This window comes from Sarcophilus harrisii, chromosome 4 (assembly GCF_902635505.1).
Source record: "Sarcophilus harrisii chromosome 4, mSarHar1.11, whole genome shotgun sequence".
NCBI classification, from domain to species: Eukaryota; Metazoa; Chordata; class Mammalia; order Dasyuromorphia; family Dasyuridae; genus Sarcophilus; species Sarcophilus harrisii.
The window spans coordinates 97,254,185-97,266,553 of NC_045429.1; the positions used below are offsets into that span (position 1 = coordinate 97,254,185).

Consider the following 12,369-nt stretch of genomic DNA (forward strand, 5'->3'; position numbering starts at 1 on the left):
ACTCTCCAAGGAGATGGAGAACACCTGAGCATGGATCATTTGTCAAGGATTCATGTATCCTGCAGAGGGATGAACTCGATCTCCAATCCTCTTTTTTCCCTCTGGAAATTTCATTCTCTTCCACATTTTAACAATATCTTTATTTCCAAATATGTTCTTCCCCTCCTCCCTTATCCCAAGATCCATACTTTTGAAAAAAAAAAGTTCAGCAGAATCAAGTTCAAATAATTGACTCTTCTATTTTTTTCTCATTTTAAAATCTTTTTTAATGCTTTCTATGTTTTATGTCACAGTTAGATATTACCGTCTTCCCTTTCCACAAAGAAAATCTGTTAAGCAAAACTATGCAGGAAAAGCATTTGGTGTCACATTCAACTTTCTGTGCTCAGAATCCCTCACCTCCCTCCCAAGGAAAAGCATTTTACTGACTCCTGCATTGGCTTTTAGGTCTCGCCTAAAATTATCTTTCCATTGTCAATGGAAGCAGGCTAGAATATAGCAGTGGGATTGTCATTTAGGCAGAAAAAGGATGCATACATCTTCATGCATGCTACTGAGAGATGTCATGATGTACTTCACAACTCTGCTAGCTCCAAGATCATTAGTAAGGGACTCTCAGCATAGTCAAGGCTAGCCCAAGTCTTAGTCACTTCCATGCTTTCCCATTGTCTGTCTCAACAATGGGTACTGTGTCAGACACCAGGACACTGAGCTCTTATAAATTGATGTTCCTTTTGGCAATGATTTTAGGGTGGGGCTGCATAGATTTGCTTCCCTGCTGAGTCCAGGGAAGAGGAAGCGAGGAAAGGAAGGAGAAAATAAATGCACCCTCTGAGTTGAAGAGATAAATGAGTTTTTTGAATCTATTCTGAAGTCCAGACTGTCCCACCTTGGTTTGCTACCCCTCAGACTCTGGAGACATAAACCATGAATGATTAGTACCTCCTAACATGATACTCTCAATACTTTTGGACCTACTAGCATCTTCTCAGGGATATATGTGACCGTCCCTGCTCTAAGGAGACACATGATCCTGGTGATAGTTGTGAAGACTTGGAGGCTTAGCTTTCCATCTTCTTTTGATCCTTCAGGTACTTCTGAAATTGATTTCTTTTTGAAGATCTGATCTCTTCCACCAAGTCTTCAAGTGACTTGAACTATTGATTATGGAGGCTCTATTTACTTCTTCCCCACACACAGAGGATATAGGCTTGGATCTTAACTGCCATCCTGGTGATCCCTTAGATTTCTTAGCCACTCTGAGTCTCAGTTATTTTATCTGCAAAATAAAAACTTATTAAGCATTTTAAGGTTTACAAAGCACTTCTTGTTGTTCAGTCATGACTGATTTTCCATGACCCCCTTTTGGTGCATGACTCCATTTTAGGGAAAGAATACTGGACTTGGAAGACTCATTTTGAGTTCAAAACTTTCCTTAGACACTTACTAGCTGTGTGATCCTGGATAAGTCACTTAAATCCATTTGCCTCACTCTTCTCATCTGTAAAATGTGCTGGAAAAGGAAATGGCTAATTACTCCAATATCCCTTCCAAGAAAACCCCAAATGGGGTCACAACTAAAACAACCAAATAACAATGGAATAGATACCAGAGTACCTTTACTCATCCCATTGATTGGTAGAGGCATCTGGGGGAATAATTAGTGGTAAGATGAGGAAGAAGCCAGAGCCTCTTGTGTGCTGTTCTCTAGCCATTACTATCCCAATTTTCAGTTCAGTCTGGGGGATGGTGGTAGTATTTTATGCTATTAATGAGAATGTGGCTAGATTAAAGGAAATTGAGATAATGTTCCTGATACCTATATGAAGCTCTTCAGTATTCTAGCTGACTGGTTTCAGAAGTTTGGAGAACAAGGTTTGGGAAACAATGGCTATAATGCCTAGGATGGCATGCTATCTTTCCTTAAATTGGCATTTGGACCAACCACTACTCTAGCTTATAATTGATAACAGAAAGCTACTTACCTCATTTCCTTTAGTCAGTGACTGGCCATTGTAATCCCTTCTTGGTCTCAGATTGCTCAACTGTCAATATAAACACCAGGAGGGATCATCTCTTCAGCCCGCTAGAGCTTCTAAAAGTTGCTAATTCTGTGACTTACCCAGGGTTTAACTTTTCCATTGGGGTCCAAAGCACATACATTGAGATAGGACCATCTCCCACATCCAGAATTCCCTGAGCAATGAGACTTCACTGGCGTGAAAAAGGGAGGCATTTAATGTTTGAATATTCCACTTCTGGCATTCCCATAGGCTGATGCCCGTGATCCTGCCAACAATAGAGGAACTAGTCTGTGCTTGGGTGGAAAGTGTTGGATAGGTTGTCATGTCTTTGGCAACATCTGGGATTTTTACTTTATGGTGAAAGAGAAGGCATGGGGAATGTGGTTGATTATTGCATGCTTTTGAAGAATAATTTTGGGCTGAAGAGACAGTCACTTGAATTAGTGAAGAAGTAAGGTAATTTCAACTATTTGGCTCCTTCCTTCATGTAGTAATAATGATGAGGCAGAGTTTGGATTGTTCATTAAGCTGTTTTGAGTTTAGTGAATGGGTGAAGGGAGTAGGAAGAATTGTTCCTTGTCTCAGATCTCTGACTTTGTCTATATAGCTAACTCTTTTCCTTCTCCTGCTTAAATTATGCTCTTTGATTACTGGCTTATTCTCCTAATTCCTGAGAAGACCGTTTTTTGTTGTGTTTTTTTTATAAAGAACCGTTGGAAGATGGGGCTGGGTAAAGGGAAACTTTGAAAATAATACAAACAGACCACTTTTCTGTTACAGGCACATAAATAGCATCAGTATAGCCAGGCTGTACACTCTCTTTGCCATAGCAACCTCAAGAGTGTGTTTATAACAGCCTGTCACCCATACTGGAAAAACAGCAGCTGCTCCTCCTGCTATATCACACTGGTGCTGGCTGTTTGGGCCGTTCCAGAGCCCACTGTGATTGCTCCCAGGGAGGTGATGCAGTCACAGTGAGCCCAGCCCTTTTGCTGGGACTGTTACTTAGCAAGGGTGGGGTTTTGGCGGGCTGGGAAAGGAAAAAGGAGCCTGGGCCCCAGATGTGAACAGAAATTGTGGCATCTCAGAAGCCAGATGTGATCAGAAAAGTATTCTGTAATTTTTTTGTATCTGGGATGTGTGTCTCTTGTATCTTTCTTCTGAAATCTCCTGAGAAGAAAGGGAATGGGGATGGGGGAAAACAGTTTCTGCTGACTTGGGGACTAAGATACCTTGGCATCTTAACCTGATGAAGTAGCTGCTGTTTACTTTCTGGGACTCAACTTTGTCCTCTGTGATGGCCTGTTATGTTTTAAGTCTTTCCAGAACTGTTTCCTTAAAGCCTGGAGAGAGGGGTTTCAGTAAGGAGAAAGGTAATTCACTCCAGAAAGCTGACGTTCTCTTCCTTTAATAGTGAGATTGAAGGTGGTGGAAGGAAATTGCCCCTTTCCCAGAGGTAGTTGGAACTACTGATGTGGAGGATCTCAAAGAACTGTTATGGTACAGAGGACTATGGAGAACACTGGGAAAGTAGATATACAAAAAGATTCAGGGTGATATTGCATGGGGGAGCAGATGTTCTCACTCAGCCTGCTAGCATATGACTAGGAGGCCTCCTGCCTTTCTCCCATTTGCCTAGGATATCCAAGAACTAGTCTGAGAACAGGAAAAATCTGGAGATGGATGGATGTAGAGCTTTAAGGATCCTCAGAATCTATTTGTTCCAACCCCGTCATTGAACATTTCCCAGGAATCTGAGGCACTCCTGAGAGGTTGTGAGGTTAACCCAAAGTTATAGAAGTAGTAAGAACTATTATGAGGATGCAGGCCTTTTTATCTCCAAATCCAACCTTTCCCTCTCCCCCCTACCCCCATTATACTATAATGCATCTGAAGGAGAGACAGTCTGGAACTGGGGTGAGCTAGAGATTGATTTAACAAAATGCTCTCATTTGCTCCAGATATCCAGCCAGCGTTTTTGGCTGTGGGTGTCATTTTTTTCCCCTTTACCTTGGAGAGTCCTATGAATCAACCATCAACCATTTCTTTAAACCATGGCCATGGGGGTGAACTCATGCAGTTAAACCAATCCATGAACTTTTATCAAAGGCCTGTTGTGTGCCAAGTACCCAATGTGGTGCTGGAATAAAAAGATGGGAAAAAGCTCTTGCCTTTTTGGAGCACAAATCCCAATGGAACCTTCCCCTGCCTAGGAACTCATCGTAGCAATCATGACTACAAGCAACCAAGGGAGACTAGACCCCTGAACCCCAGTCCCTCCCTTTCTTCCCTAGCAAGACATGTCTCTGCTGAAATGTGCTTCAAAAAATAATATTGGAACCAATCTGGCTGCTAAAAATCCCCTTTGTTCCCTGGTAGTCCAAACCTGCAAGAACCACAATGGCCCCAAGAAAGACAGTTTCTATAAAGATAGAGAAGGAGCACTTAATGTTTTTGTTGCAAGCCTCTGCTCTGCACTAAGTCTGGAAAGGTTGGGTTGTCCTTCGGAGAAACACAGGGTCTTGGTAAGGTAAGAGCACTGGGTGGGCTCCAATGCCACCCTGAGGTTGCAGAAGGGTCTCCTCTGCATCTCTAATCTATCTCCTAATATCTTCTAGGATGTTAGAGGGAATGGCTTCTCTGCCAGGATGATACAGATTGGGTAGGCTGTAGGTAGTCTGGAAGAAGAGAACAGATTGAGAAGTGTATTCAGGACCTCTGGGAGAGGGATACCCAATCATATTCTTTTTTGATCACCTTGGTATTAATGAGAAGACCAGGATGATGAATTCTGGAGGTGTGGCCTGAGGGAAAAATGGATTGAATTTAGAAGACCTGGGTTGAAATCTTGGGCCTGTTGCTTCCTTCCAGTGTGGTCTTTGGAAAGTCACTTTTTTAGAGCCCCAGGTCTCAGTTTTCCTTCTTCCATGTACACATACCCACACACACATTGGACTGGTGCATGTGATTATGACCTATTGTCACTGAAAGATCTAGACAAATAAGAAAAATACCACAACCTTGGGGAAAAGCAGATGCTTCAAAAAAAAAAAAAGAAAAAGAAAGAATACATGGTTTGAGAAACTATAGGCAAGTAAGCTTGACTTAAGATCCCTGAAAAAAATTCTTCAGTATATTATTAAAGAGATAATATTTATTATCTCTTTTATATTATCTCTATTATCTAAATGTTGGTTGGCAAACATTTAGAAAGGAAGCCATGATGACAAAAAGATGGCCCTTGATTTCAAGAAGCTCCCGGTCTTCCAGGGAAGACAACATACAGACAACCATCTACAAACAAGCTCTCGACAAGATAAATGGAAAAATATCAACAGAGGGAAGGTACTAGAATTAAGGGCATGCTGTGAATGGTTTGAATGCTAAATGGAAGATTTTATATTTGATCCTGCAGGTGATAGGGAGTCATCGAGTTTATTGAGAGAGGGCAAGGGGATATTGGTAAGATTTGTATTTTAAGTTCACTTTGACAGATGAGAAGAGAATGGGATGGGAATGGAGAAGAGATTTGAAGCAGGGAGACCAAACTAGATAGAGGCTTTTGAAATAGTCCATTCATGAGGTGATTTACACTAGGGTGGTGACCATGTCAAAGGACAGAAGGAGGCGACATATGCTAGAGATGCTATGAAGGTAAAAATCATTGGGCTTTGTCAATAGATTGAATGGGGGAAGAGGAGTCAGAGTGTGAAAAGGTGAGGGTGATACCCAGCTTTCGAGCCTGGGTCATTGGGATAATAATGGTCGTCTCCTCAACAATAGTAGGGAAGTAAGGGAGATTAGAAGGTTGGGGAAGAAAGCTTTTGAATTCAAATTGGACATAATTTAAAATGTCTATGGGACATCCACTATGAGATGACCAATAGGCAAATGGGGACGTGAGACTGGAAGTCAGCAGACAGGTTAGGACTGGATGGTGGATTTAAGAATCATTATTATAGACATGGTCCTTGGGTCCATGGGTTGGGAACATCTAGGACTTGGCATATATTCTTCAGAACTAGGGGAAAAACCATCACTACTGGGTCTGGGAAGAACCGATTGTCCAGCACTGTAGTCAATTTTAACAACCCCTTTGTGGCTGAGTTCTTTACTTTCATTTTTAAATGTGATACCTGCCCACAAAATGACCCCATGGCCTTTCCATTTACCTCCATGATCTGAAAGTAGCCTTGAAGAGTCATGGGCTGCTTTGTACAAGCAGTCATAGGATTTTAGATCAGGAAGAGCCTACCCTTACTTTCCTCTCTCCTCTTCCCCCAACCTACCTTTCAGGAGAAATTTTACAAATTAAAGGAAAATGAACCCAGGAGATGAAGTGACAGAAATTATCTCTCCAGGATCACATACAGGTAGGAAAGTAGCAGAGCCAGGTTTTGAATTCTCCAGCACCAAGGCCAAGCAGGTATAGGAACTAATTCTTTCAGAGTCAAGTGATACTTTAGGTCTGAGTAATTAAAAAGGATCAGGGTGTGAAAGAGGTACCTGACTCTAATTTGTAAGCTTCCTGTCCTCAGGAAAGTCTTCTTTTTAGAAGTATAAGAACATCTAGAAGAATAAACCTCTGGAAGCTCCCAGTAGCAGCTTAGGAAACGCCGTGCAGAGAAGGTCTAGGTTGCAGTTTCCCAGGCTGCCTCGTTGAATGTCAAGGGAGACTTTGTTCTCCATTTCCATGGGGTCTTCCAGTCTGAGACTAGTGATGAGTGGCCCATTTGAGAATGAGTGAAATTAAAACATCCAATCACTCCTAGGCATTCTGTATAGGTTGTGGAGGAAGGGCCAGGTGCCTTCTGGTATAGGAAGAAGCTACCTTTTCTGGAACTGCAGAAAGAGCAAGGAGAAATAATTACCATCTTTAGAATACTATGTATGTCCTTGAAGATCTCCACTAAACTGTTTGTCATTGGACCTTCCTTCCCAGCAAGCTATACAAACTTGATCCTTATGGATTCTTCTTTTCTCCCCTTCCTTCTCCCTGCCCAAACCAGATGGCTAAAGTATCTGTGGATGACCATGAGTGACCACACTGTCAAGAGGGCAGGACTACATTATACGCACAAATGAGACAAAGGAATAGGGATGAGGGCAGTCCTAAAGAATACAGATGTCTGGCTTGGACTTAAAGTTCCTCTTCCTGCCTTTTCTTCCATCCTTCTTAGTGTTCAACATGAAAGAGATGCTGACATCTCAATAGCCTAGACCTAGACCAATGACCAAGAGCTTTTCAAGGATATGTTCAACTTGCCTTTAAAGAGGTCCAGGTTGAATGATGAGGGCAATGAGTAGGGAAGCCTGCAGTTCCTATTGTCCTCTCTTCTACCAAACCCTCCACTGCCTGCTGCTGGGAGGCCAGAAATGGAATATTGCTATTTATTATTCCAGGCAGGTTTGTCTGCAGTACTGCATCTGCCAGGAGTCCCAGCTCCCTGGATCCTATTGCTCCCTTCCCTACATCCCTCAAATTCCAGCTTCTGATCTTAACCAAATTCAATAAACTTCTGGTAGGAAAACTGGGATGTATGTATGGGGAAGGAGAATGCCATTAAAAGATGAGAACTTTCCCTCATTCCAAGTGGATTTGGAATGTTAGAGATAGAAACAGGGAAAAGGGTCAGGGGAGGAAAACAGGTCTGTGCATTAAACTGAATGATTGTCTTTTTCTAGTCTGAGAGAATCCTTTCAATGAGGAAAAAGGTGATGGCCCCTAAAATAATGGAGGGATTCAGCTGATCCAGACTAAGATTCTGAACTACTGTTTCATGGTTTGTTTGCTTCAAATAACAGTGGGGTCTAGTAGTAAGAACATTGGAACTGGACTACTGAAAACAGAATTCAAATCCTAACTTTTTTTACTTATGAGACAACTTACTCCCTACTCTGTTCTCCAGTTTCCTCATCTGTAAGTCTTATTTAGCTTCTATTTAGCTTCAAGGGCCATGAAACTCAGTGGTCTCCGGTTGCCCCTTATTTCTGACATATGGTAATAGGCCCAACAATGGAAATTTGAGGAAGCAGAGTGTTTTCCTAGAAGGAGCACAACCCTTCTGACTTCCTCTATGCCCCTGGGTAAACTGCTTAACCTGAGGGAGACCCACTTTCCTATGTAAAATGAAGAGCTTTCTCTAAATGGTCTCTGAAGACCTTTCTAAATTTTAGATGATCCTAGGTTGTATCACCAAAGTATAGAGTGTTGTGTGTATGTGTCTGTGTATGTGTCTATGTGTTTGTTTTTGTATCCATAGCACTTAGCTCATTGTTTTGTTTTTAAATTTTATTTGGTCAAAAATTATTGAATTTGGAGTATCTTTGCTAAAAAGGAAAAGGATGCTTCCTATTCCCAGGAAGAAAGTCTGCATTTTTAAAAGAGATTCCTAGATCCAATCTCTCAGATCTTTAGTACCTTTTCTATAAGCTAGGGATAATAGTATCTTCCCTTCTTCATAGGAATGTTGTATGTGAGCATAGATCCCTCAAGCATTTATTAAGCCAAGATCCCCAGAGGGCTCCTTCAAAATCCAAGATCTGAAGCTGATGTAATCTTAGCACCTTGGGAGGTTCAAAAACCCATAGTAGGAAAAGCACTACAGGGTAGTCAGAACAACTAGATTGGAGTGGCTTCAGACCTAGATTAGATATTTGGTTAGCACATGGGTTACCCCTCAGAACTTCAGTTTTCCTATCTGTAAAATGGGGATAACATACAACTTAACATCTATAGGACTGATGCAAAGAAAGTTTAAAGCTACCCTATCAAATGTGACTTTGTTACCTTTGCTGAAGAAAATCATCCAGATTCCTTTATGTACACCCTAATTGTACAAGACTTGGAGAATTCCAGAAAAGAAAATAAGTTGGCTAGGAGAGGAGGGGAAAAAAAACTTTCCACCCCAGTAGTCTTGTGTAGATAGAACTCCCACAAAAGGTAAAGGGTGTCTATTGCTGAGAGGTTGGGTTGCCTGCCTACCCCCAGTGGGGAAGAACTGGGCTGACTGAAAATAGTGAATATTCTTTGTCCCTAAGATTCTTGGAAAGCTAATTAGGGATTCTGCCATCTTGATTTCAATTAGCTTTCAGTTCCTATGACTCTTCTTCTGAAGGTGTAATTTCCTCATTAGAGAATGGAATAAGCAAGACTTCCTTCCCCACTATCTTAACTCTAATAGGTAGGAATCACTTAATTGGGGCAGGGATCCTCTTCTGCCTGAGACAAACAACTTCATTCAGTTTTTTTTTTCCTTTTCTTTTTTGCTGAGGCAATTGGGGATAAGTGACTTGTTCAGGGTCACACAGCTAGGAAGTGTTAAATGTCTGAGGTCAGATTTGAACTCGGGTCCTCCTGACTTCAGAGCCAGTGCTCTTCATTCACTTTTAAGAGATTGCTGTGAGGCAACATCTCCAGCAGAAAAACACGCCGCCTGCCTTCAAGGGGGAGGCTGAAAAGGTTTGGCTTCCACCGCTCAGCCAACTTTTCGTTTGTGTTGTGGGAGATCTATTATTCTGACTCTTTCTAGGAAGAAAATTATTATCTATTATTATAATAGTTTATATTTATATAGGTCCCTCTGATTTACAGAGAGTACTTTCTTAAAAAGAAGGAAGGGTACATCTTAATCTCCAAATAGGAGTTTGGTAGAGGAGAGGACACAGACACAGACACATACACACAACACTCTATACTTTGGTGATACAACCTAGGATCATCTAAAATTAGAAAGGTCTTCAGAAACCATTTAGAGAAAGCTCTTCATTTTACATAGGAAAGTGGGTCTCCCTCAGGTTAAGCAGTTTACCCAGGGGCATAGAGGAAGTCAGAAGGGTTGTGCTCCCTCTAGGATAACACTCTGCTTCCTCAAATTTCCAAAGGAGTTTCATGGCCCTTGAAGCTAAATAGAAGCTAAATAAGACTTACAGATGAGGAAACTGGAGAACAGAGTCGGGAGTAAGTTGTCTCATAAGTAAAAAAGTTAGGATTTGAATTCTGTTTTCAGTAGTCCAGTTCCAATGTTCTTACTACTAGACCCCACTGTTATTTGAAGCAAACAAACCATGAAGCAATTACCTGTGGTCCAGAGATTAAATGATTTACCTTCAAACATGGCTGAGGGGGTGACAGCTAGAGCTTGAATCCAAAGGCTCCTGATTTCCAGTGCCCTCTTTCCCAAACATACCGAGCCATTTCCTATTGTTCAATTATTGAGCTGACTTGTTGAGAACTCCCAGATGTGCTCATTCCAAAGCAGTTGAGACCCGCATCCCCCACCCCCTCCTGCCCCCCGCTGATGTTCGTTTGGCCCTTTGCACTTACATATCTACACTGATAAACATTTTATCCCTGTGCCCCAGAGTACTCCTCGCTCTGACTTGTAAAGATCTAAATTCACTGGCTTTTTGGAGGGGGAGAATCTTGGAGATTCTGCCATCACTCTTAAAAAAGACCTTGTATCTTTAACTGCCAGAACCTTCAACCCACCAACCAAAGGAAGGGAACCAAGACTAGATTCCAGAGTCCGGTGCTTAGCTCCTGATAATTCCTAGCTGGGGGGAGGATTTGGGCATCGTCTGCTAGGCTCCCTCATCCCTGTTGTGGGGGGCACACAGTTGAGTCTCCTAAACAAGGACTTCCATGAACCTAGACACCTTCACTAACCCCTCCAACCTCTGGAAGACAGATCCTCCAGTAGGATCTTTTGTTACGTTGCCACCCCAACCGGCAGGGAACATTCTGAGTCTTTGAAAAAAGGTCTCTCTGACCTCGTGGAGGTGATTTGTTGCTGCTGCTGGTACTTTTTAAAATGTGTAGACATTTAAAGAAATTAAGAGTTTCTTTAGTTCTTTTCCCCTTTTCCCCTTTCCTTTTGCTTTCAGAGAAGGGTAGGACCAGCTGAACTGTGTGTGTACACTTCTCTAAGCCCTTTCATGCCCATATGTGGAGAGCCATAGAGGAAGCTTCCAACCTTCCCCTTCTCATCTCTCAGCAATCAGAGAAAGGGGTTGTTGGAAAGCGCAGGGAATATGAATGGTAAGGGAGAATGGGAAAGGAAGCAACGGCCGGATCATTCCCGTTCTTTTCTCCAAGTATCTGGAAGCCACCAGGATCTGGACTCGGGAAAATCTGAGTTGAAATCTGGCCTTGAACCCGGGCAAGCTCTCTGTGCCTCAGTTTCCTCAATTGTAAAATTGAAGAACTTGACCTCCCTGGTCAATTCAGACACTTAGTGGTGTCTGGTGCATTTCCCCCCAGGACACAGGTTAGCTGGAGGGAACAGAAGCCCCTGCTAGGCCTGGTCTGGCCCAGAACCCCTATACTGACTGCTGTTTCTCTGTCTCTGCAGGTGCCTCCAGTCTTCAGGGAGCCTTCATCCTTGCCTCCATCTTGACCTTCTTCCCAGAATCTCCCCTACCCCTCCCAAGCTGGTCTCTGCTGTTGCCAAGGATACCCCCCTGGTAACATGTCTGTCCTGTTTGCCCCTGGCTCCCAGGAAGTCAAGTCAGCTGGCCCCAGGGACTAGGGATGCTAATCACAGGACACGGGCGGTGAGCACTCTCTCCCTTCCCCTTTTCTCTTGTGGCAGGACCCTCCCTTCCCCCCTCTTCCATCCCCAGCCAGAAAGTGGCCCAGGCTGGCCGCCCTCAGGAGAGAGACCTCCCAGGCCTAATCCAGGCCTGAGCCCAGCCTAGCCATGACCAGCATCCTGTCTGGCAAACTCTCGAAGAAGAAGAACGTGCAGACTTCGCCAATGACCGAGGAAATGGAGAAGTACTTTGGCTGCACCGTGTGGGAGTTGAGGAAGTTTATGGAGTGTCGTTCCCACGAGGCTGTGCTTCACCTCCGACAACAGTTTAGAAGTGTGATCCACCTCTGCAAGCTGCTGAAGACCTCTCCCGTGGAAGGTGAGCAGTCCCCCACCCCCAGCTGGGCCCCTTCCCCAACTCAGGAGAGACGGCATTTGTAAAGTGCTTGGCACAGGGCCTGGCACACAGTAGGTGCTCTCCAAAGGGGGGGCTCTTCCTGGTGCAGTCAAGCACTTATCACAGCTCATGGCACACAGGGAGCACTCTCTGAATGTTAGCTATGATTACTAAGCACTTAGCACAGCTCAGATAGGGAGCACTCTCTGAATGTTAGCTATGATTACTAAGCATTTAGCACAGCTCAGATAGGGAGCACTCTCTGAATGTTAACTGTTATTAGTAAGCACTTTGCACAGCTCCTGGAGCACTCTCTAAAAGTTACCTATTACTATTAAGCACTTAGTATAGCTCCTGGTACAGAGGGAGCACTCTCTGAATGTTAGCTATGATTACTAAACATTTAGCACAGCTC

General features: G+C 43.2%; 1 protein-coding gene and 1 long non-coding RNA gene across 11 annotated transcripts in view; one reads left to right on the plus strand and one right to left on the minus strand.

Annotated features, from left to right (window-relative positions):
* Positions 1–12,369, plus strand: part of ATP2B4 (ATPase plasma membrane Ca2+ transporting 4) — a 93,418-nt gene that overhangs the window by 35,517 nt on the left and 45,532 nt on the right. For 7 of the 10 annotated variants that reach the window (XR_004229344.1, XM_023504062.2, XM_023504060.2 and 4 more), the window contains exon 2: positions 11,378–11,936. Coding sequence is in view for 9 of the 10 variants with exons in the window: in XM_023504062.2 (XP_023359830.1) it covers positions 11,726–11,936 (211 nt within the window). In the remaining variant the exon portion in view is untranslated. Of the gene's footprint in view, positions 1–3,059; positions 3,398–6,311; positions 6,398–11,377; positions 11,937–12,369 lie in introns of those variants that run through there. The other 3 variants (XM_031937174.1, XM_031937173.1, XM_031937172.1) reach the window with 3 other exon arrangements.
* On the minus strand, positions 207–10,308 carry LOC116419089. Its single transcript, XR_004229345.1, has 4 exons — positions 10,132–10,308; positions 6,531–6,866; positions 1,986–2,045; positions 207–1,279 (listed from the first exon to the last, which is right to left on the minus strand). It is a non-coding gene; the product is annotated as an uncharacterized LOC116419089 (long non-coding RNA).